Below are 26,435 nucleotides of genomic sequence, written 5' to 3' on the forward strand. Positions count from 1 at the left end.
GTTCCACACTCCACACAGCTTATAAAAACAGTTCTAGTGAGAAGGTGGTCACCAACCCCATTCAAATGTGCTCCTTTCAATTACCCAAAACAATGTGGTGCAAAGAAAAATGTTTATTAGCAACAGCATCAAAGTCTGGATAAGAGGAACATCTAGTGTCTGAATACCCTGGGATGTGTGAGACAAGTTCCCTCTCATTTGGAGCTGTTTAATCCCAGAAACAGGGGTGTATGGGCTCTGGTACATGTGGGTTGGATCATTGCATTTACATCTATATTTATGTTGTGTATATATTTATGATATATAGATGGTCTGCACCATCACTTTAGTGTGTGGGATTTAAGGTAAATTTTACTATATGCTGAAACTGCAGTAAACATATATAAATTCGTTTTTGTAAATACAATACTTATTGGCTTATTGTAAATTTACTATAAACAGAAATAATACTTTTCATTTCTATTTTATTGATAAAAAAGAAATGGAGCATTTTAGGTTAACAAATTTAAATCTCTTTAGTTTGGCAAAAACATAAAAAAATATATATTATACAAATATATTCAGGGACAATACAAACCATTGTCTGGAAAATTATTCATAAACAGGACAAGAGATCACGCATTTAGACTGGAAGAAAGGAGATGCAGAGATATACGCTTACCCTTGCAAATAAACACAGACCAAGGTGACCAGATAAGGAACCACATGACCTGTGAGTCTGTGCACGGGGGCTGTGCAGGATATTGCTCCAAGTCGCAGTACAGGCAAGGACACAAGCAGGAGAATCATCGAGGGTAGGCCAAAATTCAGAGGGTGCCAGAAGTCAGGATAAACAAGGGTAAGCCAAAGTCAGAGGGTACCAGAGATCAGGACACACTATAAGAATAAACCAAGGTCAGGAGCCGAATGGAGAACACTGGATCACAAATACAAACGCAGGAACCAGAGCCAATGAACTCACACTGCCCTCAGGAAGAGGCAGTGTCTTACACCTGGCTAATTGGGCATCAGCTTCAGGTGGGCTGAGATTGATGGGAGCAGCCCCAGGTAAAATCCAGCCCCCAGTGTTGAAGACAAGGCAAGGATAAGCATAATACAGGTATAAGAACTGATGTGTGGCCCAGAGGAAAGATAGCAAGACTAGGACACAGATGGACCTCAGTTCAAATCCCCTGTTGAGCACTTCTGGGGTGACCACGTCTGACAAACCGACACTGCCACCACTCCCACACTTATATTAACTCCTCCTGATTCAGCCACACTCAACCCCTCCACTCAAGCAGCACTTACCTCGTCACATTCTCCTCCTCATGTCACTCTGTTACAATCACCCAGTCAAAAAAAAACCTCTAATCCTGTCATGCCCACGACCTGTCACTCTCCCACCCCAACCCTTCCACACTCATCCCGTCACAATAATACGTCTAATCCTGTTACACTTGCATTCTTAATTAACCCCGTTAATCCTGTCAAACTCACTCCTCCAACCATGCCACATTAACCCCTAATCCTGTCATACGTAGTTTTTCTCACCCTGTAACACTCTCCGCAAACCATGTCACACTCACCCTCCCTCATTCTGTGACACTCATGACTCAACTCTGTCTTATTCACCCCCTTGCTCTGTCACACTCACCCCGCCACAGTTACCCCTTTAGTCACCCTGTCACCCCTTGAAGACAATTATTATACACACAGTCATAACACATAGCTTTGCCATAAACACAGTGCCCAAAGGCAGCATCCCCACCCCCCACCTATACACAAAACACTGCAAGCAGCTGCCCCACACACAAACATATACATGCTCAGAGAAACATACATACAGATACAAGGATACTGTCAGACACACACTCAGGTAGACAATGCAAGACACAATCCAAAATACACACAGCCAGATAAATACACATGACTGATTTTTTTTCAACAGCCCAACCAAAATTAAAATTTCTGTTTCCATTAACCTCTTCACACCAGCACTTATGCATACGCAACTTCCAGGCTATACAACCATACCCTGTAATCGTGTATAAACAATTAGCATAAATGCTAATTTAAATTGTTTATTGCTAATTATGCCAGAACTACATTCAGAGACCTCACATTGACGTGGGACAGTGAGCAACAACAATACAAGCCTCTGAACGATGTGTACAGAGAGTAGCTCTCTATATCCAGTGCTGCAAGTCCGTCATTCAATATATCTACAGCTTGATATGCACACACAAGCTAACCGCTATTTTTTTTCCCACTAATGGCCAAGTCTAGAGCCATCACCTTGTATAGTAGACATGTAACCTTATATTTGCTACCCGATATTCCTAAGTCAAACATTTCACAATTTACTGTCTCATAAGACTTTAATGATAGGGATGTATTCTCCCCCCCCAAGAAGGACCATGCACTCGAGGGGAGCCCCCCCTAATTTGCCGTTGTTTGTTACCGGGGGCAAGGGGCTAGGTGTAGGTGAAATGTGTGTCTGTTCTCTAACCGAGTACCAAGTGCGGAGTGCATGTGACACCAGTTACCATTCATCCCTGTGTTCCAACCCCCTTTGTGTTCCCAACCATGTCGCCGACTCCAAGCAAGTGTCCGTGCCTCCCCTGTCCAGTGCCACCCATTGTTTGTGTGTGCTGCCCGCCTGCCAGTCAAGGATACAGTGCAGAACCGCGACTTGATAGTACTTTTTAAAATCTGGCAACTCTAATCACCCCCTGTGTCTAGGTAGACATAACAACTTGTGGCGAAGCCTCGATCTTTCCCCCCACCACACATAGTGTATGAACGCTGTTTTGAGTGTAGGAGGAAAAGGATGCCGGTACCATCAGTGGGATTGTTTGGAAGAGATAAAGGACTCGTGGGAGTATATACATTTTGATCACAGCTCATTCGCCTGTACCATGTGGGTATGCCCATCTATTCAGGTCCGCCATCTGCGTCTTCAGTAGGGGTAAAAAGTTATGTTGGTATATGTCCCGAGGATCTGTGGTTACCCATATGCCAAGGTATTTAATTTTGCCAAAGCACTAATGAAACAGGAACAGCGATGCCATGTATCCCTCAGTGGGAAGCATGATATTGAGTACTTCACATTTTGATAGATTGAACTTAAATCCTGAAAATCTGCTGAATCGTTCAAATTCCACAAGGAGGTAAGGTAATGTGGTCTGAGGTTCAGATATAAAGAACAAAAGATCATCCGCGTAGGTGGCAGCCTTATGCTCCGCTCTCTGCCAGGTATAGCCCTGGATATCTGGGTTCTGGTGGATCGCCTGGAGTAGCGGCTCCAGTGATATGGCGAACAGCAGAGGTGACAGATGGCATCCCTGCCTCGTTCTGTTGCTGATACCAGAGTTATCCATCAGGGCCCCATTAACCCTCACAGAGGCTCGTGGTTTGTTGTATAAGGCGGAGATACAAGCAAGCATTCTATATGAAAATACAGTGTAATATAGGTTTTAAGGCCTATATCGATAGGGGAGCACTCACAAATGATAATAAAACATAAACATGCAATTTTCTTACCCCCTTATTAAACAGATGGAGGGGTGTATATCTTAAATAAAAATAAATAAAAAATATATAGTGTAGATGGTATTGGGAAAGTGCAAGAGACTGGTAAATGAATAGAACCACTCAGATGGTTCAGAGCCTGATACATCTGGCTCTGTAGAATGCACTGTTATGCTTTTATGGCAGCATCACACCTCTCTTTGATGGTTAAAACGATCTCCACATACATAAGGTGAGAGAAAACAAGAAGAGTATAGCCTGTATTAAGCTTATCAACTAAGCAGTAGTTTCTATGTTAAGCTCACCTTGAACAGAGCTTTAAGATCCTGGCTCTGAGGTTGAAACACTTAGTGTCAGTTTGTGGGGTGACACTCTCCTTGTGTCAGGATTACTAGTTGATCCAGCACGCAGAACTGAATCACACCTAAGACAAAGGTAACGTCTTACCAAGCCTTAAAATGGCCGGATTTAACGTACCAGAGAATAGTCAGAATACTTGCCGAGGTCAGGGACACAGAAGGAGACGATGAGGGAAAGCTAAAAGTCAGGGATACCAGAATACAGGGACGTCAAAACGAAGCCAAAGTCAATAACCAGAATTAAACGCTCAGGAACACACTATCGGACAACCACTAAGGGAAACCACGACAGGGCAATGAGTAAAAGGCAAAAAAGGAGTTTAAGCCTCCTTCAGATCCGATTGGCCGTACCTGGCCTTTGACCCCAGAATGTGTGTGCGGGTCCTTTACGTGACGTCACACACACGTCGACATATTGGTGTGGATCGGCCGCCGTACACCAAGATGTCGCAGGAGTCAGATATATTGCTTCATTACCGCTGAACGGCACTTCCGCATTTATCAGGAAGGAAACTACTGCAAATACCGCAAGGTGAGGGTGAACATGTTACACCTTGTAGATAAATGTAGAAGCAGTGAGACATAAAACTAGACATAAAGGTATTTACTCTAAAAAACAATACATATATAAAATATTAAATACAAAAGACCATGGCACAATACAGTGGAGCTATCGAGCTCAGGGTAGCAAAGTGGGAAGCGCGATCCACGCAGCGTCCTCTGGAGAGATCCATCATCCCCCCAAAATAAAGCTTGCGCAGCCCTCATACCCCGTCCCATACCAGCGCAGTCTCAAACCTGGGATGTAGCAATGGCCAAAGCATATCAGCGCCCATACCTCACACTCTCCTCTCATGAAAAGCATTTAGACCCCCCCAAAAAAATTCCCACCCAAAACACAATGAAAAACCGCAGCAGGACTCCCTACCCTGTTCCCTTCACCCAACAAAGACCCAAATGGGGATCACCTCAGGCAGTGACAGTATGTGTGTAATTCACGACCGGAGAGATTCTCCAGCTAGGCCGAGGCATGCCATTCGCCTAAGTGTCAGGGTTCAAAAGAAAGGTAAAAAACCCCAACAAATTAGAGGCATCCCCAGGCCCACATCTTCCCCCTCAGCCTCCGGTATTCCACGAACCCGAATGTTGCATCGACTGCCCCTATTATCTAGGTCCTCCAGTGATATCCTCATAGCTAGGAGCAGTTCCTACTGTCTTGACACCCCCGTGTCAGTAGCCGCCATCCTCGTGGTTTGGATTTCGGCTGATTCCACCAACGCTTGGATGCGGCTTCCCTGCGCGACCACCTCCGTCCGGAAGCCCACCATCTCCCCTTTCAGTGTGTCTTTAATGGTGGTAGTAAGGGTGAGTAGATCAGCTTTTGTGGCCATGGAGGCTTTTGTCGCCTCTCCACACGTGCACGGCTGGGATTGAAGAAAGCTCAATATATACAGCTTTCTTCAATCCCAGCCGTGCACGTGTGGAGAGGTCGAGAGCCCTAAGATGGCGCCGTCCTCCCTGGCAGGCTTGGAATCCCACACGTTAGATCGTATTGGGGAGGAACTAAGGAATATGGTAGCACCCAGTTGGTGCCCTGTTTGCGAGCCCCTCTGGGCCTGGGGGTTTCGGGCGCTTGGTACGTCCCATTAGCTTAGTGTGGCTGGGTATAAAATGCTTATTACGGGACCGATGGAGCGGAATGTTCGGTTTATGCGGCTATCTGTTGACATTTGATGGGTTTAAAAACTATTTGTTTTCCGTGTTTTTATGCATAGCAGCTATTGTATAATAAGAGGTAATTGAATAATGTATTGATTTCTTAATGATATATTGAGCTTTTTTAAGATAGTTTATTTTCTTTCTCAAATTATGCCCCACTAACTACATTTTTTGCTAGCACCCACCCCACCCCTATGGAAAAAAAACAACCTAAATACCAAAGGTACAGGCAATAAATCTATCATAATCATCAAAATATGCATAACCCGAGGAGGTAAAATTTCTCTTTATGTTTTTTTTTTCTTTCTTTTTCTGCAGCATGAAAGCATATGATTTTGATGGCAAGATTTATTTAGGAACATCATTATAAAGAGATTCTTTAGCAACTTAGCAACAGATATGTATGTGGGTGGCATGAAGCCAGTTCGAATAATAATAATAAAAAAATGCTGAAACTATTTGGATTGAAAAACGATAGGACAATATTCCCTCTAGTGGAGATCATAAGATTCAAGATAGTTTGACAAATTGCAGAAACAAAGTAAAAAATGTTTAATGTTATGGTTGTGCTAAAGCATTTCTCAATCTGTCAATGAAAAGTAAAGTGATTAAGAAAATTAAAGAGAATAAATATGTTGTTGTGAAACTAGCATATTGTACTACTTGATACTAGTGGGATTATGAATAAGAATTCTATATGCATCTGATTCATGAAATGACACATACAATACATATCATGGAATTGTTGCAGAACTAAAATCTGGAAAAGTAATACTTTTCGTCTTAAGGACACATGACGGACATTTTCCGTCATGCTGGCCCTTTACTTCTTAAGCTGTGTCCTTGTCGGGATCCCGCGGGCGGCTGCGAGGGGAGGCTGCACTCCGCTCGCAGTACTCACCCTCCAGCCGTCCGCGGTCCCCTCCTCCTCCTGGGCTCGGCGAGCGGCATCCTTCCAGTCTTGGATGCCGCCCGCGTCTTCCTCCACGTCCCCCAGCGGCAGCATGCATGACGCTGCACGCTGGGAGACCGCCCAATCACAGTGGAAGGTTTAGATATCTCCCACGTGTGATTGTTAATTCTGATTGGAAATTATCCAATCAGAATTAACCTTATGGTTTAAATACTTACCCTTCCTGCCCTGTTGTGGTCTTTGCTTGCTAGTATTGCTACTGAACTTGTGTTTCTGGTTACGTACTCTCTGGCTTGTTAATCTGACTTTGTGACTTTCTCCTACTCTTTGACCTCGGCTTGTTTCTCGTTATTCTGTCTTCTGGGTGCCCTTACTCGGCTCGTCTCCTGACTATTCTGTGTGTGCTTAGCCTGGCCACTCTAAGGTCCGGTACTGCACCTTTTCTGTGTGTGTGTGTGTGTTAGCGTGTTGGGTTCCCCGAATCGTGAAAGTCCTGAAGGGGTTATTACCTGACTTGAGCCCAGAGGATCAACATTACATCCATTGACTACCCGTAGATAAGGGCTAAACCTGCAAATGCATATGTTGAAGAATAAAATAGCCTTTAGTCCTGTTACTTCAGCCCTGTGAGATACAATCCTTTACTTGCAGCGTGGACTTTCCATGTTGATGGACTAATCTTGTGAATGATGATATTAGTGAGAATATAAAGTATGACAGTGTTTGTATAGATTTCAGAGCATAAAAAGGGATTGAAGAAACTGAATATACATGTGAAATAGAAACATGTGAATAGTTTTTGTGCATAATTTTTTTTCCCCCAATTTCTTCAAACATATTTTTCTGATGATTAGAATTTTCTCCAAAGGTTTTTATCACAGATATGATATTTGAAATCTGTTTCTAATAGGTGAGATATGTAAGTGTTTTAACACCACCTGTATATATTTTGTGCCTGAAGGGGGAAAAAAACAAGTTTACTGTGTACTGCTTTTTAATAATGTTGTGCCCAGTTTTTAATTCATACAAATACATTGTGTTGGTACACTTTCAAAAATCTGAGTTATTGATATAGATGTGCTTATAAATTGTATGTGATGCTCAATACAATGGAATAAGGTACTGGAATATGGAAGCTGCATCTTTGTACAAGTAAAGACAGATTTGTCAGTCACGTTTTCATCTTGACACCTGTCAATATTATCAACATTGCCCTTGGCTGTTACTGAACGGCAGTGTTTCTGATGGCACTCATATCACAAAATAGGGATAAGCTAGGCAAACTTAACTGGAGAATGGAACAATTTACTTTGAAGGAGAAAATGTATTTCTGACCTTTTAAGGGACCTATTGTATAACACTGCAAAAATGAATGGTGATTAGTAAATAATCATAATATTAAAGATAAAGGATGCTTACAGGAACCAGAAGTAGAAACAAGCAAAATAGTTCTTTACTGGCAGTACAATAATGCAGAACTGGAACACTGCCGGCCTACTTGGCACAAGTTAACTCAAATTAAATATATGACCTCAGCTGCTAGACTTGGCACTCTTACTGTACTGCCAGGCTGTGCATGCTCTATCAAAGGCAGCATGGATACATAGCGGTTAAACCATGAAAGGCAGCACTAGTTCAGTATACAGAGCAACAGAAATTACAATTGGAAAGGATACATCATCAAAATTTTAGTATTGTCACACATGGTAAGGCTGTCTATACTGGAACTTTAATAACTATACGGGAACTTGAATAAAGATTAAAAGCTCCAGACACTATTACAGGGTATTGTAGTGGTAATGGTAGATAAAATAAAGATTGGTATATAAACATAAGATACCTATTTCTCAAGATCTCTAGATCCGATAAACTGAGATATATTGGCGACGTTCCTAAGGAATTGTATGGACTGGAGTAGACTTTACATCAAAATTCAGAAGAATCAGCCAGATTAAGTGTGGCTGTGACAAGATAAAATGCATACAATTGCTTACATTATGTATGAATCCCTTGACTTGAGAAAGAATCATTTCATGGTTGAAACATTGCCTTTACCTAGGGGTAAAAATAAACAATGATCTCTAATCAAAGTGAACAAAGGCTTTGATGTCATATAAAGTGTTACCTGCTGGGTTTTCCAGATCAATAGGTATGGAATATGATATAGTAAAATGGCTAGGAAATTCGACACTGAAGTTTTAATCTTCATTAATTTAATTTCTCAAGTTCAGTTCTAACAGCACAACAATTGTAATTGGCAATGCACTAAATGCAAATAGGTTGATATATTGTTTGTATACATATTCAAACTCGCATATCCAGGTGGTTTCGTTTATGTCTGCTAAAGAATCATCTAAAATACTACAGGAAATAAAGCTTTGTATAGTTAAACATAAGCCTTACATGTAAAGGCAGGAATGCCTTTTTTATTTCTTTATGAATTAGTGTTTGGTTTCATTCCATTTGTCGTAGTTTGCAGTGGAGCCTCCAGCACTTATTAAACAGTACACTTCTTAGGCTTCACTAGGGGAAAAAATGTATAAAAGATTTATTTTCTAGGAAGTGGTCTATAGTACAAAACGTTGGGCAAACACCAGGGAAACCAGTGGAATCAACAGGAACATTCCATTGGTGACTCTTCCTCTTTTTGCAACACATTTGAGAACAAAACACTTTGATAAATCTCCCTCGGTGTCTTTCTGCTGTGGACTAAAAAGGTCTAGGTATTGCTAGGTGTTGTTATCAATACCTGCCTCCTACTGGCATCTTACCACTCTTTACCACATGTTTGATCATGGTGTTTGTTTCACCTTGTGTCTCCATCGTCATCTTCTTTGTTCCATTTTTATTTTGTTATGCCTTAACCATTGTAACGGCACCCTGTGCATAAAGGGGGTTAAACCGCCGTTTATAAGATCTTCCCCTTCCAGAGATACAGGCACAGCTACTGCAGAACACCAAACTCCCGAACTGAATACAAGGGAATGCTCCAAACTCCCGAACTGCATACAAAATAGCACTCCAAACTCCCGAACTGGAATCTCACGAATAGCTGCTAGCAGACGAATAGGAAAAGCACCCAAGCGGCTTACACTCCTAGCAGTCAGTCTCTAACAGCATACAGTAAATCCCCCCAAGGACGAGACAGAGCTCCGTTGATGGTCAAGCAGTGGTCTGGTTTAATGTGGGCTACCTGCCAAGTATTTATGCAGGTCTTCTACCTGGTGGACACTCCCCTAGGGGACCAGATGGAAGACTGGGACACAAATGGTAAAATGACCAATCACAGGCATACAGGGTTAAAACACTCTCACAGTACATTACAACCCCTCCCCTCTATCCTGGAGATAATTGGGTAGTAATCCAATTATCTCCAAGGACAGAGGCAAAACTCCATTAACCACATGGTTACAGTAAAACACTAAAAACCAATAAAATACATAATGTTATGTGACGAAACCAATCTCGCCACATTGTATTGGAGGAGCCTGGTTGCCCGCCTGCTACCTCTGGACTATGGACCGGCAGCTAAAGGGTTAATTTTACTGTGCAGAATGATTTATTTCTCCCTTTCTGCACAGCAGTTCGGTAGATTTCATCTACCGAACAAACAGCCGTTCACCAACCTCCCCAGAGCCGTGGGAAGCCGGCCGGCGTTGTTAATTGGCCACCCAGAAGCTGGAGTGTGCCCTCCATTTACCTCCCTGAAGCTGCGGTTAATTGCCTGTTAACTGTGTGGCCGCTGTTACACTTAGCGGCCGCTAGGTGGCGCTGTTCTGGAGCTCCCCGGGCAGCCAACACTTTGCTGCCCGGCTTTCATGCACCAAAATCGGACACTTTTACGTGCAGGCACCGCTGAACCTCCAGCCCCTGGTTCTAATTCGAATGGATTTGGTGAATGCAGGGAAATTCGGTAGTTTATGTTTTATGTGAACTGTAGTAACCCAGATAGCCTGCCATGGAGCCTGTTCGTATAATTAAAGACTTTAGCTCCATGGCAATTAAAATGTATTTGTGTGGTCTGGGTGCCATTCACCTAATAATGTGCGCCCAGACCTGAGCTATCTGGGGATATGTTACATGTCTGTGTTTTATGTATAAAATGTGTCTGTATGTATTTTAAAGTGATAGTCTGTTTCTGTGTCACCATGTGCATAATGGAGTCTGGCCTTTGTCTTAGGAGATAATTGAATTACTTCATTAATTATCTCCAGGGCAGGGAGGAGGAAACCAGGATGCATTGTGGGAAAGTATTGTGGCTGTGTGTACGAAAATGATACATGTCTGTCTGCTGTTTCAGTCTTCCATCTGGTCCCCTAGGGGAGTGTCCACCAGGTGGGAGACCTGCATAAATACAGGGGCAGGTAGCCCTGAATAAACAGACCACTGCTTGACCTTCAACACGGAGCCTTGTCTCGTTCTTGGGGGGATTCACTGTATGCTGTTGGAGATTGATTGCTAAGGAGTGTAAGCTGATGTCTGCTTTTCCCTATTCATCTGCTAGCAGCTATTCGTGAGGTTCCAGCTGGAGTGCTACCTTATTCCCTTGTATGCAGTTCGGGAGTTTGGTGCATTCATTTATATCCGAATTCGTGAGTTTTGGTGCTTTTATAGTAGCTGTGCCTTGTTTGGGAAAAGGGGATTATCGCCTAAACGGATTTTTCCCCTTTTATGCTGAAACGGTCCGTAACAATTGGTGGCAAGCGGCGGGATCGTTCCTACAGCCAGAAGGACAGCTACAGAACACCATTGCTTTGGATTTTTACAATTTGAGGGCAACGCATGTCCCAGTACAGCGACCCTAAAAGCAACAGCATGGAACCAGCAGTGGAGTACGATGAGGGTGACATGGATGACCGGGAGGCGTTAAGGAAAGGCATCTGGTACCAGGCACTGGACATTGTGGAATACCAACGAGGTGAGAGACTTCCCAAGGAAGATCAGCGTTTGCAGGAGCGACTAGCCCTGCGGATGCCCTTCCTGGGAGAGCAGCCCAGGGAGGAATGGGTAAAAGAATTGGAGCTCCGGGTATGGCAGGAGATGTGGCTGGAGGATGCCTACCAGGCGCTTTGGTGGTATGTTGCACGGCACCTGCCCTGGACAGCCGAGCATGACAAGCCAGAGGGAGAGGAGTTTGATGGTCCTGGCTTGTTATGGGAGACTTTTGCAGAGCCTGAATTTGGGAGCCCCACACAAGCCCGGTTCAGTGATCTCTTTGAGTGGAGGGAGAGCAGGTATGACTGGGACGACACTCATGAAATTGAGCAAGACCTGGTCCACCTAGTAACCCTAGAGATGGAGCTGGAACAGGACTACCAAAATCTGTTCCACTCCAGTGAGAAGGCTCAACAGGGAAGCGCAGACCCAGATCCAGACCCCTTCAGCTGGGAAGATATTGTACAATTTTACTGGGAAGAACCCCAGGTGGCCAGTGGAGATGGGACCGAGGTCTCTCCACCGAGCCTGCAGGGAATTGGGAGCCCAGTCTCCATTCCCCAGCGGCAGGCTGAGTTACAGGGGGCAGAGGTAGTTGTTCCTGCCCCCCAGCAGCAGAGTGATATGCCAGGAGGGCAATGTGAAGTGCAGGGAGAGGAGAGCAGTGGCCTCCCTCCCCAGCGGCAGGCTGAGTTACAGGGGGCAGAGGTTGTTGTTCCTGCCCCCCAGCAGCAGAGTGATATGCCAGGAGGGCAATGTGAAGTGCAGGGAGAGGAGAGCAGCGTCCTCCCTCCCCAGCGGCAGGCTGAGTTACAGGGGGCAGAGGTAGTTGTTCCTGCCCCCCAGCAGCAGAGTGATATGCCAGGAGGGCAATGTGAAGTGCAGGGAGAGGAGAGCAGTGGCCTCCCTCCCCAGCGGCAGGCTGAGTTACAGGGGGCAGAGGTAGTTGTTCCTGCCCCCCAGCAGCAGAGTGATATGCCAGGAGGGCAATGTGGAATACAGGGAGAGGAGAGCAGCGTCCTCCCTCCCCAGCGGCAGCGTGAGTTTTCGGGAATTGGGGGCCCAGTCTCCATTCTCCAGCGGCAGAGTATCCAGCAGGGAATAGAGAGCCCTGTCTCCTTTCCCCAGCGGCAGGACTCTGTATTGGGAGGAGAGACAGTCGGTCTCCCTCCGCAAAGACTAGGAATATGTATGGGAGAGGAGCTTGTTACCACCTCTCCCCAGCGGCGGATCATTAATGTGCAGAGTGTTCTATCGGGAGAGGAACTTGTTACCCCCTCTCCCCAGCGGCAGCTTAATGTACCAGGGGGAGACTGTAAACCCCCCACCAGTGCAGATGGGACCGTGGTCTCTGCACTTACCACACAGGGGGTAGGGATGGTCGGTCCTACCCCCCCACGACAGAGCTGTGTATCCAAGGGGGAGACAACCGGTCTCCCCACTCAGCAGCAGAGCTATGCAACTAAGGGGGAGACAGTCCGTCTCCAGCAACCAGGCTCCAACCAGACTACTCCGGTGGTAGTGCTGGCACCAGGACAGAGTACCGCTGGTCTCTGCCCACTCAGCAACCCACCAAGGCAGCCTACCAGTCCCCTACACAGCCGTGGTGAGGCAACTGGACCGGGACAAACTTCTCCTCTACCCAGGTGTAGTAACTATTTATTGTGGGTGGGCTGTACTGTTTTTTTTGCTTTGTGGGTGGGTTGCTGGACTAACAAGGGCACTGACCGGCAGGAGGTCAGGTACCCTGTTAGTCTTTTTGGAAAGGGGGAGAGATGTGACGAAACCAATCTCGCCACATTGTATTGGAGGAGCCTGGTTGCCCGCCTGCTACCTCTGGACTATGGACCGGCAGCTAAAGGGTTAATTTTACTGTGCAGAATGATTTATTTCTCCCTTTCTGCACAGCAGTTCGGTAGATTTCATCTACCGAACAAACAGCCGTTCACCAACCTCCCCAGAGCCGTGGGAAGCCGGCCGGCGTTGTTAATTGGCCACCCAGAAGCTGGAGTGTGCCCTCCATTTACCTTCCTGAAGCTGCGGTTAATTGCCTGTTAACTGTGTGGCCGCTGTTACACTTAGCGGCCGCTAGGTGGCGCTGTTCTGGAGCTCCCCGGGCAGCCAACACTTTGCTGCCCGGCTTTCATGCTCCAAAATCGGACACTTTTACGTGCAGGCACCGCTGAACCTCCAGCCCCTGGTTCTAATTCGAATGGATTTGGTGAATGCAGGGAAATTCGGTAGTTTATGTTTTATGTGAACTGTAGTAACCCAGATAGCCTGCCATGGAGCCTGTTCGTATAATTAAAGACTTTAGCTCCATGGCAATTAAAATGTATTTGTGTGGTCTGAGTGCCATTCACCTAATAATGTGCGCCCAGACCTGAGCTATCTGGGGATATGTTACATGTCTGTGTTTTATGTATAAAATGTGTCTGTATGTATTTTAAAGTGATAGTCTGTTTCTGTGTCACCATGTGCATAATGGAGTCTGGCCTTTGTCTTAGGAGATAATTGAATTACTTCATTAATTATCTCCAGGGCAGGGAGGAGGAAACCAGGATGCATTGTGGGAAAGTATTGTGGCTGTGTGTACGAAAATGATACATGTCTGTCTGCTGTTTCAGTCTTCCATCTGGTCCCCTAGGGGAGTGTCCACCAGGTGGGAGACCTGCATAAATACAGGGGCAGGTAGCCCTGAATAAACAGACCACTGCTTGACCTTCAACACGGAGCCTTGTCTCGTTCTTGGGGGGATTCACTGTATGCTGTTGGAGATTGATTGCTAAGGAGTGTAAGCTGATGTCTGCTTTTCCCTATTCATCTGCTAGCAGCTATTCGTGAGGTTCCAGCTGGAGTGCTACCTTATTCCCTTGTATGCAGTTCGGGAGTTTGGTGCATTCATTTATATCCGAATTCGTGAGTTTTGGTGCTTTTATAGTAGCTGTGCCTTGTTTGGGAAAAGGGGATTATCGCCTAAACGGATTTTTCCCCTTTTATGCTGAAACGGTCCGTAACATGTTACATTTGTCACATAAAATATATACATGATAGCTGGGATCTGAGCGCACAAAAGTACCGAATAGCGCTCACATCCTATGCACACAGTCCAATCGCCGTGGCTATCTGGGGTAATGCTGTTCATACGGTTTTAACTACCGAATGAACAGGCATCTGGTTAAATGACCGAATGCAGAAGCAAGGAGGCTGACGTCTCAGCGATGTTCACGCAAATAAGTGTGCATAGTTTGAGCGCTGAACACCGCTGGCCATTCGGGACTTTAAAATGGCCGCCACCACGTGTTCGGCAAACAAACAAAGGCCACCCAGTATTCGTCAATTAAGCTGCGGTTAACCGCAGCATCTGGGAGGTCAATTGATGGCACACTCCAGCTCCCAGGTGGTCCAGTCATTTGTTTGTTTGTTCAGTAGATTGAATCTACCTACCGCCGGGCAGAAAGGCACGAACAAGCCTTTTCTGCAGGGGAAAAGAATACTTTTTAACATGGGGCCATAGTCCAGAGGCACCAGGCGGGCAACCAGGCTTCTCCAATGCAATGTGGCGAGATTGGTCTCGTCACAACCATGTTTCTGATTCAGTTTGAACTTTACCAGTCTATATGTTCCTGAACCCTGTCTCCTAAATTCCTTATCGCTGTTACATTGTTTATTTTTTTTTTACTCTATTGTCTTATCCTTGTTTGTTTCTTGTCTTCAACTGACCACTCTTCCTGATTCTCAATCTAAACTACACTGCTCAAAAAAATAAATGGAACATTTAAACAACACAATGTAACTCCAAGTCAATCACACTTCTGTGAAATCAAACTGTCCACTTAGGAAGCAACAATGAGTGACAATCAATTTCACATGCTGTTGTGCAAATGGGATAGACAACAGGTGGAAATTATAGGCAATTAGCAAGACAACCCCAATAAAGGAGTGGTTCTGCAGGTGGTGACACAGACCACTTCTCAGTTCCTATGATTCCTGGCGGATGTTTTGGTCACTTGAATGCTGGCGGCGCTTTTCACTCTAGTGGTAGCATGAGACGGAGTCTACAACCCACACAAGTGGCTCAGGTAGTGCAGCTCATCCAGGATGGCACATCAATACGAGCTGTGGCAAGAAGGTTTGCAGTGTCTGTCAGCGTAGTGTCCAGAGGATGGAGGCGCTACCAGGAGACAGGCCAGTACATCAGGAGACGTGGATGAGGCCGTAGGAGGGCAACAACCCAGCAGCAGGACTGCTACCTCCGCCTTTGTGCAAGGAGAAACATGAGGAGCACTGCCAGAGCCCTGCAAAATGACCTCCAGCAGGCCACAAATGTGCATGTGTCTGCTCAAACGGTCAGAAACAGACTCCATGAGGGTGGTATGAGGGCCCGACGTCCACAGGTGGGGGTTGTGCTTACAGCCCAACACCATGCAGGATGTTTGGCATTTGCCAGAGAACACCAAGATTGGCAAATTCGCCACTGGCGCCCTGTGCTCTTCACAGATGAAAGCAGGCTCACACTGAGCACATGTGACAGACGTGACAACGCCTGCAACATCCTCCAGCATGACCGGTTTGGCAGTGGGTCAGTAATGATGTGGGGTGGCATTTGTTTGTGGGGCCGCACAGCCCTCCATGTGCTTGCCAGAGGTAGCCTGACTGCCATTAGGTACCGAGATAAGATCCTCAAACCCCTTGTGAGACCATATGCTGGTGTGGTTGGCCCTCCTAATGCAAGACAATGCTAGACCTCATGTGGCTGGAGTGTGTCAGCAGTTCCTGCAAGACGAAGGCATTGATGCTATGGAGTTGCCCTCCTGTTCCCCAGACCAGAATCCAATTGAGCACAATTGTGGTTGCACCACAGACTTTCCAGGAGTTGGCAGATGCTTTAGTCCAGGCCTCTTGATCACACCCGACCCCTCCCACGGCCGCGCCTTCGCGACCTTTCACCTTTGGATTCCCTCATATCATTCCCTTTTTCCATCAAATAAAAGTCAAATTTCAGCATTCTTTAAGCGCTATACAAGGGTTTTAAACCATCCCATGTACTCATTTATGCAAAACGATCACTGTGTATCATTTATGTTTATCTTGTATATATGTACATGTCATGTGATCGCGATCACATGCTAATGACGTCATTATGGCGCCAATTTTCATTTTCAAGCCATTACTGCTGCCTATATAATGTAACCAGCCAGGAGTATCTGTCTACACTTGAAAAAGCCTATTTTGGTCGAAACGCGTTGTGTTTTTATGAATTTGTTATAATTAAAGTATTTTTAGACTACCTATATTCCTATGGTCAGTCCTTCTATTTTTAATTTTTGCTACTTTTATCCTGGCTGTTTTTTACTGTCTTAAAGATCCTGCACTCCATACATCACCAGAAGGATATCCTACATGTGGGGAGTTTAAATACCACTGTATGCTGTTTTACTCAGAGCTGGTTATAGCTCTTTTTATTGTAAGTTAGCACTCTCAGGACTTCAGTGTTTGTCTGTAGCTGCAGGTGTCATACGTTATTGTACCATTGGTTCGCTTTTCCTTTATGTTTTTTATATGCTGACACGAGTTGTTGTACAAAGTATTGAAGAATCACCTATTGTCCAGCTATATCCTACATGTGGGGAGTTTCAAATACCACTGTATGCTGTTTTACCTAGAGCTGGGCATAGCTCTATCGATCGTGAGTTGGCATTTTTCTCCTCTGTGTTGTCCGTGACACCATTCCTAACGGTTTTGCACTATTGGTCTTCCTTTTGTCTAATTTTATTTTTCATATCAACCACTGAGGACCTTATTAAGAACCTAAGAAGACCTACCCAAGACCTACTTTTGTATTTTCAGAGTCTTTTGTAAATATTATCTCTTATTTGTACTATTTATCTCTTATTTATTCTACCCTGTATTTTTGTTGTCTCCTGCTCCCAGATTTATTGAAGGGATTGAGGGTTGCCCTTCCCCTCAGGTGTGCAGCTCCATCCAACTCTGTGATCAGTACTGTAGCGCTGTTCCACCCCAAATTCTATTTCTCTCTGTTATATGCACCCAGATATACTTGAAAGGTACATTTAAATAATTTGAGATAATTTATTTTGATGAATGAACTTGCTTACAGGTTTTACCAGAGATGTTGGCATCCTTGTTACCATATATGTGAAATATAGAAGTCCCACATTATTTACATTCACACCTCAGCATATCTGACCATATCAACCTTTCATTATTCCCTGAGCCCCAGCAGCGTGGACACGGACAGTCTTCTTCCTGTCCTCATAAACTATTCTATAAAAATTCAAAATGATTCTGGGCATATGGCCCAAATAAGTCAATCTATTCTACAATAAACAATCTTCAATGCCATCACCCAATGTCTGTACATCTCTGACAGAGGGCTCCACCTGACTTCATGCTTTTTATCAACCTCTTTGTCTCTATTCTATACTCTACGTAAAGGGATACAATACGCATCAAAACAACGTTTGCTTAATGAAGCAGTTTGGTTGTATAGAGTAGGGGTTCCCAAATATTTTTGCCCCTTTGACATAGTGTACCAACATTGTGGAACCCCCTTCAATCCCCCCGGTATTTTTTTTTTTTTTTAAACTGCGCCATTTTTTGTATGTGTCTGTGTGTCAAGGTGTGTGTATGTGTGTGTCAGTGTGTATGAATCTGACACACAGATAGACACACTGACACACGATACACCCACCTTGACACACATTGTGTGTCTGTGTGTGTGTGCATGTATCTGTGTGTCAAGGTGTGTGTATCTATGTGTCAAAGTGTGTATATCTGTGTTTGTATGTGCCAGTGTGTGTATCTGTGTGTCAGTGTGTACCTGTGTGTGTGTATGTATATGACACACAGATACACACACTGGCACATAGTGACTCACATATGCACACAATGACATACAGACACACACACTTTGACACACAGATACACACACACACACACACACACTCAGATGCACACAGTGACACATACACTCATTTTGACTAACAAATACACAGACACTCAGTTCCACACAGTGACATATACACACACTTGCACCCACAGATACACACACTGGCACATGCACACACTCAGATACACACATTGACACATTCACACAGTGTCACATTCAAACACACTGAGATACACTGGCACATACACACACCAATAAACACACACTCAGATACACACAGTGACACATACACAAACCTTGACACACAGATACACACACTGACACACACTCAGACACACGTACTCTTTGACAGACACACATACACTCTCAATGACATACACATACTCTTTGACAGATACACATACAAACACATATACACTCTCACTGACAAGCACGCACACACACTCACTGACAAGCACACAAACACTCTCACTGACAAACACACATACACACACTCACTGACAAACACACATACAAATTCCTTAACTGACACACACAAAATGTATTTATTTTTTTAAATTTCACTCCACCCAGCCTCCCTACCTTTGGGAGTGCTGGCATGGAGTCTATATTTCCCTGGGGTCCAGTGGGGCTGCTGGGCTGATCAGTTGTTGTGCAGTCCCTGGGGTCCAGTGGGGCTGCTGGGCTTAGCGTCTGGCGTGCGGGCGTACAGTGCGGGCGGCGAGGGAGCAGTGATCTTCCTGCTTAGCTCCCTCATGTGCCTCTTTGTGATGCTGGAGCCGGAGTGACGTCATATTCTGGCACTACTGTTCACACTGCGAGAATGGCCGCTGCGATAATTGAGGCGGGCAGCGAGGGAGCAGTCCCCCCTGCTCAGCTCCCTCACCGCCCGCTTCAATTATCGCGGCGATCATTTTGGTCAAAACGTGATGTATAGCTTCATTAAGGTAAAGTTTTTTGTGTGCCTATAGTGTTCCTTTAAGTACGCTTGTTTTTTTCTGTTTTCTCCACATCCATGCATTATGACTGTAGGTCATTGTTTCTAGGTTCAACTTCAACACACTCACTGTGTATATGTACTGTACACTAATTGTTAAGCAGTATATTGGCACAATTATGGACACATTTATGTTGTCACAGTTGTATTTTATCCCCCCAACCTTCTGTTTCAATGTACAATTCCCCTCTAGATTGTAAGCTCACTTGCAGGGTGCTCTTCTCATTTTGTTTCAGTGTTGTCTATATATTTATTACCTGTTTGTATAATTACCAATTTTCTTTTTGCATAAATTGTAAAGTGCCTCTGGATAAAAGTGCCATATAAAAACTGTTAAATAAATACCTTCCAGAGGGGTGGACACATTTAGTGGTCTAGTCTTCACAGGCGATGTCTATTTGGCTAAAAGTGCACCTGTATGTTGGTTAACTCATTTAGTGAATATGAATAGCCCTATAAGTATTTAGAGTGCTAAGTCCTGTCTAATGCTTCTAAGCTTTAGGCTTCTTAATATTTACCCTACAGCTTGATGTTTCTGTTGTTTCTCCCTAAGTATCTACAACACACCGCATTCTAAAATAAAATAGCACTGATATAAACAACTCCTAAGTACCTAATTTAGCCAGAAGATGGCAATCCTTTCCCAACAGTTAACTTGTCACAACGTTTTGACCTCTATCATAACCTTTTCTGATTACCCAAGTTTTAGGAAACTTAAACATGCCTAGGATTCTACAGAACCACGTCTCCATAGACTAGTATTTATAAAAAAGTATAATTAGTCTTCCCATTGCCACTACTAGAGCTGATATGTGAATTCATAGTTTAATAATACAAAGGCTAACGTTTTGAATTTTGTTTTTAAATCCATTATAATGAAGAACTTACTTATTCTTTGCTAACAATTTTCCATCTTTGCTTACAAAAACCCAATTGTATTTTGTTTTAGGAATCAACTGCTTTTCTTTAGTTTTGTAAAGTCAAACGGAAAAAAAATAATGGAAACAAAACAAAAACCATGCAATTTATTTTAGGAAGATAATCAAGCGACATTATGTGAGAAACTTGGTAGATGGGGAATGTAGAGGGAGGGATAGAGCAAATGAGACAGCATGCAAAAACAAAAATTGTCTTTAATTAAAATGGAAGAGACAGATTTTGAACAACAAAAGAGCACAGAGAGCTGCAATACAGCAATCTCTCTTAGCTTCAAACGCTGTGTACATCATTAACAAAAATATAATGAGCATTTAACCCCTTTGTCTTCAACTGAATGTGCAGCACATTGCAGTGAGTTGCAGCAACTATACTAGTAAGAGCAAATGTATAGTAGTAGCATCCTGTGTATATAGATATAAATATATATATATTTACACCTATACATATTGTGCATGAACATATACTAATTTTCAGGTCTAAATAGTTACTGAGAAAGCATGCAGCAAGATATTAAGGGTAAAAAGTCATGTGCTCAAGACTTAACTAGTGTAGCATGTTCATATAGCAATGTACATAATGTATATATTAGTAAAACATAATTAAATATATATAAATTGTGTTTTAATAATGCAGTAATTACCATTCTCCTTTAAAGAGACTCTATATGTATGCCTTGAGTTGCCTGTTGTCCACTCACTGTATTCGAAGAGTTTAATACTGAAATAGGTTCCCCAGGTACCGGCTGCACAGCACCCTCTAGGGATTCAGCAAGACAAAGATAAACTCCTCCTTAGTCATATCACCTCATACCAGCAAGAGGCAGCAGTGATAGGCAAAGAGCACTTAATGCTCTCAGCCAATCACTGTTACCCATTGCTGATTTGGTGAATACAGAAGCATCGGACCAAGAAGTAGAGATAGGTTTGGTTGCCTGTTCTCATTAATTTCTACGATGTTCAGAAATGGTTTAGCACTGAACAGAGTACTCTAGGCACCATAAGCATTTCAATGAGACAATGTGGTTATAGTGCTTATAGTGTTCCTTTAAGGACACTAATACACAGTTTTTTTCTATAATACTTCAAGGAGGCCTATGCATTGTTAAAGCAGAATTTTAGATATTTGTATTTATAAGCATTGTACTGATATGAGTAGTTAAAGTAAATTTTGTAGAGAATGTGTTGTGATAACATTGTCAGAGTTATTTACTGACATGAGAATTAAAAGTCAATTTCCCATTTAAAGGGACATCCCAGGCACCCAGACCACTTCTGCCCATTGGAGTGGTCTGGGTGCCAACTCCCACTACCCTTAACCCTGCAAGTGTAATTATTGCAGTTTTCATAAACTGCAATAATTGCATTGCAGGGTTAACTCCTCCTCTAGTGGCTGTCTAATAGACAGCCACTAGAGGGCACTTCCGGGATTCTAGCACCGGTTTTCTGTGCTATAGCATCGCTGGACATCCTTACGCTTTGTGATCCCTCAATGCTTTCCTATGGAGAGGTCTAACGCGCATGCGCATTAGGTCTCCCCTGCCGGATGACGTGGTGACGGGGAGGAGCATGGGTGGACCCAGAAGCAGCGCAGAGGGACATTGGCGCTGCCTCAGGTAAGTCACTGAAGGGGTTTTGACCCCTTCGGCAACCGGGGATGGGAGGTGGGAGGGAGAGGGTACCTGCAGTGCCAGGAAAACGATTTGTCTTCCTGGCACTGGAGAGTCCCTTTAAAGGTTTACACCAACCCTTTTGCGGGTAAAATGAAAAAGGTGCCCCCACCTCTGTTTACTCTCCACCCTCCAAAAGAAATGTATTACTTACCTGGAATTAAGTGCCTGGCAAATCTCTCGGCACTGACTTCCACTCTTTCTAATGACGTCAGCCAGGTGCCTCTCGCAGTCAAATCATATACCAGGAGCCACATGCAGTCCAATTATAGGCTCAATATCTCTGTTGCCAGCTTACAGTGAACGCTGACATTGGACGCATTTTATGCACAGAATTGATTTCAGGCAGTCTGGAACAGAGTTCCAGGCTGCTTGAATTATGTGTTCTGGAAGTGGAAATAGCCCCAGGCAGAAAATAAAAAAGATCTCTGAATGTGTAGTGTTTTAAACAGAAACACTGCACTTTCAGGCTCCTATCACCACGACCACTTCAAATCACTAAAATGGTTTAGATGGTTGGAGTAACCCTTTAAGGCCATAGTAGATGAATTATATACTGTAACTAAATACCCTTTTTTTAAGTCAGGTATTTTGTGAGTGAGTGTGCTGGATCCTGTAAATACACATACAGAACAGTGAACTGTATATTATAGGGGAAATAATGCCATGAGTCTGGAAACATCATAATACAACTCCACAAGAATGATGGTTGAGTAGTTTACAAATGCCTCCAGATCCACAAATGCCTCCAGGGACACTGTAGGCACCCAGACCACTTCATCTCCTTCAAGTGGTTTGGGTGCAATGTTCCATTTTTCTTAACCCTGCAGTGGTAATTATTGCAGTTTCTGAGACACTGCAATAATTACCTCTCAGGGTTAACTCCACCTCTGGGGCTGTAGTGTGTGTAGGATGGTTGGCGCTATAGTATATGTGGGGATAGGGGCTGTATTGTGTGAGCTGTAGTGAATGTGCATGTGTTTTTAGTATGTGTCTGGGTGGGAGGATAGGGACTGTAATGTGTGTGTGGGTAGTGACTATAATGTGTGTCGGTAGGAGTTGTAATGTTTTTGTTTAGGGGCTGTTATGTGTGTGGGGGTAGGGGGTGATATGGGCTGTAGTGTGTGTGCATGTATTTTGGGGATAGCAGGGCTGTAGTATATGTGTATATTTTGGGGCATCATTAGAGTGCTTCTGTAGCACATGTTCCTTTATGTAGGGGGCTGGCTGGAAGGCTGTAGGTCAGCCTGGCATGCTGGACACCAAGCTGACGTGCCTCTTCCCTGTGTGCCACACATTTAGGTGTTCCCAAGTGAAGCAAATTGTGTCACTGGTAATGTTCCCTTATAGGCCTGTATCCTTGTTTCAATTTCATACTTTCCATTGTTAGGATAGAGGGGATACGGGCTGTAGTGTGTGGATTTAAGGGGTTAGGGTTGTAGTTTGTGTGTGTCTATGGATATAAGGTTGCAGTGTGTGTGTTTAGGGGATATAGGGCTATAGTGTGTGTGAAGAGTATAGGGACTCATAGCCCTCATGACCCACTGGGCATTTACCTGGTTTGTCGGATGGTGGGGCCTGGTTCCAGGGACCTGTTCCGCATTCTCAAATCGGCTCAGCAGTTCAGTCTACCAAGCAGATTTCAGGATTCATATGGGGACAGGGCACTAGGCCCATAAACAGAGTTATTCAGAGGGGTGACCTGTCAGTTAGTCTGACCACCTACTTTAGGGGCAGTCTTACCTACTGTATAGGCAGACCCACCTTTTTTTACAGGTAGTTCTTCCTGTCTGCCCCTATGTGCAGCCAGTTGGCAGGTATGCCAATAGAAAGTTACACATTCTCTTGGGATGTACATGAAAAGTGCTGCCCGGCAGTATATAGAATTTGAATGCATTTGGAAAAGAGTGACTTAATCAGTTGGGATCCCATTGGAATGATGATGATTAATAAATTTTCACTTTCAGCATATGATTACTGTATACTGCTGGGGAGTACTATTCATGAAACTCCCAACAGCTTGCATAATGAAAAACATGACTGGAAGTTCATCTCTACAGTGTGTATTGTATGTTTATTATAGCATGGTTTAATGCTATGTGTAACAGGGTATGGTGTGTTTGTGTAGCAGTCTAAATGTACAAATAGGTGTTTGCTTTAGTGTTGCACTTTATATTCATTTAATCTTGTATAAGTTTCTCAGATGACCACAGACTGCAGCAGCCGGAAGCACATGATCACATCCAGTGGAATAGGGGGTTTCAGCTGGTTTCCATCTAGTCTCAGATATCGCAGTCGGGGCATAGAAGAGAAATCAGAAGCTGAGAAATCATATGGAGCGAATGGCAGTGGGCAAATTTCGGTACCATTAATTTCTACAGAGGAAAAAAAAACAGAAAGATTATCAGACAGCTCAGGGGTGGGATATATTAGGCAGAAAGTGAACAATCAGTTTTTGAATTTCATGTGTTGGAAGCAGGAAAAATGGGAAAGTGAAAAGAGTGACTTTGACCAGACCAAATAGTGATGGTGAGACGATGGGTCAGAGCATGTCCAAAACAAAAAGTCTTGTGGGGTGTGTTTCTGGTATGCAGTGGTTAGTACCTACTAAAAGTGGTGCAAGAAAGGACAACTGGTGAACCAGTGTCACAGTCATGGATGCCCAAGGTTCATTGATGCACATGAGGAGCAAAGGCTAGCCCTTCTTATCCAATCACACAGAAGAGGTACTACAGATGCTCCTCACTTACCGACCAGGTTCCATTTTTTTAGACCCGGTCGTAAAACAAATTGGTTGGTAAGTGAGGAGCATGGGCACCAGTTTAGGTCTATGTTTGGGGACATTTCCCCAAACATAGACAAGCCCAGCAGAGCAGGGAATCCCTCAAATCTATGTTAAGGGAACGTTCCCCGAAAACTTAGATTAGATGGATTCCCTTCTCTGGTGCGTTTTTCTATGTTTAAGGAAATTTCCCTGAACGTAGACATACGCACCAGAGAAGGGAATCCCTCTAATCTATGTTCGAGGAAAATTCCCCAAACATAGACCAACTCTGTAACGTGGGGAATCCCTTGACGTGCAAAACAGGTAGGTCGCACAGTGAGGACCACCTGTATAGCTCAAATTGCTGAAAAACGTAATGCTGGTCATCATAGAAGGTGTCAGAAGACACAGTGCATCACAGTTTGCTACATATGGGACTCTGTACATCAGTTTTATGCTCTGTGAAATGTTCTGCTGGGAAACCTTGGGTCCTGGAATTCATCTAGATGTTACTTTGACATGTACCAACTACCTAGAGATAATGGAAGTCCATGTATACCCCTTCATAGCAATTGTGTTCCCTGATGGCAGTGGCCTCTTTCAGCAGGATAATGTACCCTGCCACACTGCAAAAATTGTCCAGGAATGGTTGGCCTCAAAACTCCCCAAATCTTAATCTGATTGAGCATATGTGGGATGTGCTGGAACAACAAATGCAATCCATGGAGGCCCCACCTTGCAATTTACAGGATTTAACGGATGTGCTGCTAATGTCTTGGTGCCACATAGCATAGGACACATTCAGAGGTCTTGTGGAGACCATGCCTTACATAGTTACATAGCTGAAAAGAGACTTGCGTCCATCAAGTTCAGCCTTCCTCACATATGTTTTTGCTGTTGATCCAAAAGAAGGCAAAAAACCTAGTCTGAAGTGCTTCCAATTTAGCAACAAACTAGGAAAAAATTCCTTCTTAACCCCAAAATAGCAGTCAGATGTCTCCTTGGATCAAGCAACTATTACCCCACTAATTAGAAATTATATCCCTGTATGTTATGTTTTTGGAAGTATTTATCCAATTGCTGTTTAAACATCTGTATGGACTCTGACAAAACCACCTCTTCAGGCAGAGAATTCCATACCCTTATTGCTCTTACTGTAAAAAAACCTTTTTGTTTGCCTTAGAAGAAATCTCCTTTCTTCCAGCCTAAATGTGTGACTTCGTGTCCTATGTATAGCCCTGTTTATGAATAGATTTCCAGATAAAGGTTTGTACTGGCCCCGAATATATTTCATATCCCCTCTCAGGCGCCCTTTTTCCAAACTAAACAGATGTCAATTTTTTTACTTTTCTTCGTAACTAAATTGCTCCATCTTTTATCAATTTTGTAGTGCCATGATATCTTTCTTTAGAACAGGTGCCCAAAATTGCACAGCTGTTTTGGCAGCACAAGGGGGAACTACATGCTATTAGGCAGGTGGTATTAATATTGTTGCTGATCAGTGTATATTATAAGGTAAGGCACATGCTTTACAATTTCTTTACCAATATCAGATCACTAAAAAAGAGCCCTGCACCTTACGTTACACGCTAAGGTATTTGAGATCACTATTTTGATAAAAAGAAGGAATAATAGACACATTACCCAAAACCTCAGACACTTAGCAAAACTAACACAAACATTACTTTTCAAAGTAATTGAAAACACTTTTCTAACA

At 43.8% G+C, this 26,435-nt stretch overlaps 1 protein-coding gene across 2 annotated transcripts in view; it reads right to left on the reverse strand.

Moving 5' to 3' along the window:
• Window positions 1–20,360: 20,360 nt before the first annotated feature.
• Window positions 20,361–26,435, reverse strand: part of PRELP (proline and arginine rich end leucine rich repeat protein) — a 54,029-nt gene continuing 47,954 nt past the window's right edge. For both annotated transcript variants that reach the window (XM_063452620.1, XM_063452609.1), the window contains exon 3: window positions 20,361–24,329. In XM_063452620.1, coding sequence (XP_063308690.1) covers window positions 24,154–24,329 — 176 coding nt within the window. In that variant the 3' untranslated portion in view covers window positions 20,361–24,153. The remainder of the gene's footprint in view (window positions 24,330–26,435) is intronic.

This window comes from Pelobates fuscus, chromosome 1 (genome assembly GCF_036172605.1).
Source record: "Pelobates fuscus isolate aPelFus1 chromosome 1, aPelFus1.pri, whole genome shotgun sequence".
Taxonomy (NCBI): domain Eukaryota; kingdom Metazoa; phylum Chordata; class Amphibia; order Anura; family Pelobatidae; genus Pelobates; species Pelobates fuscus.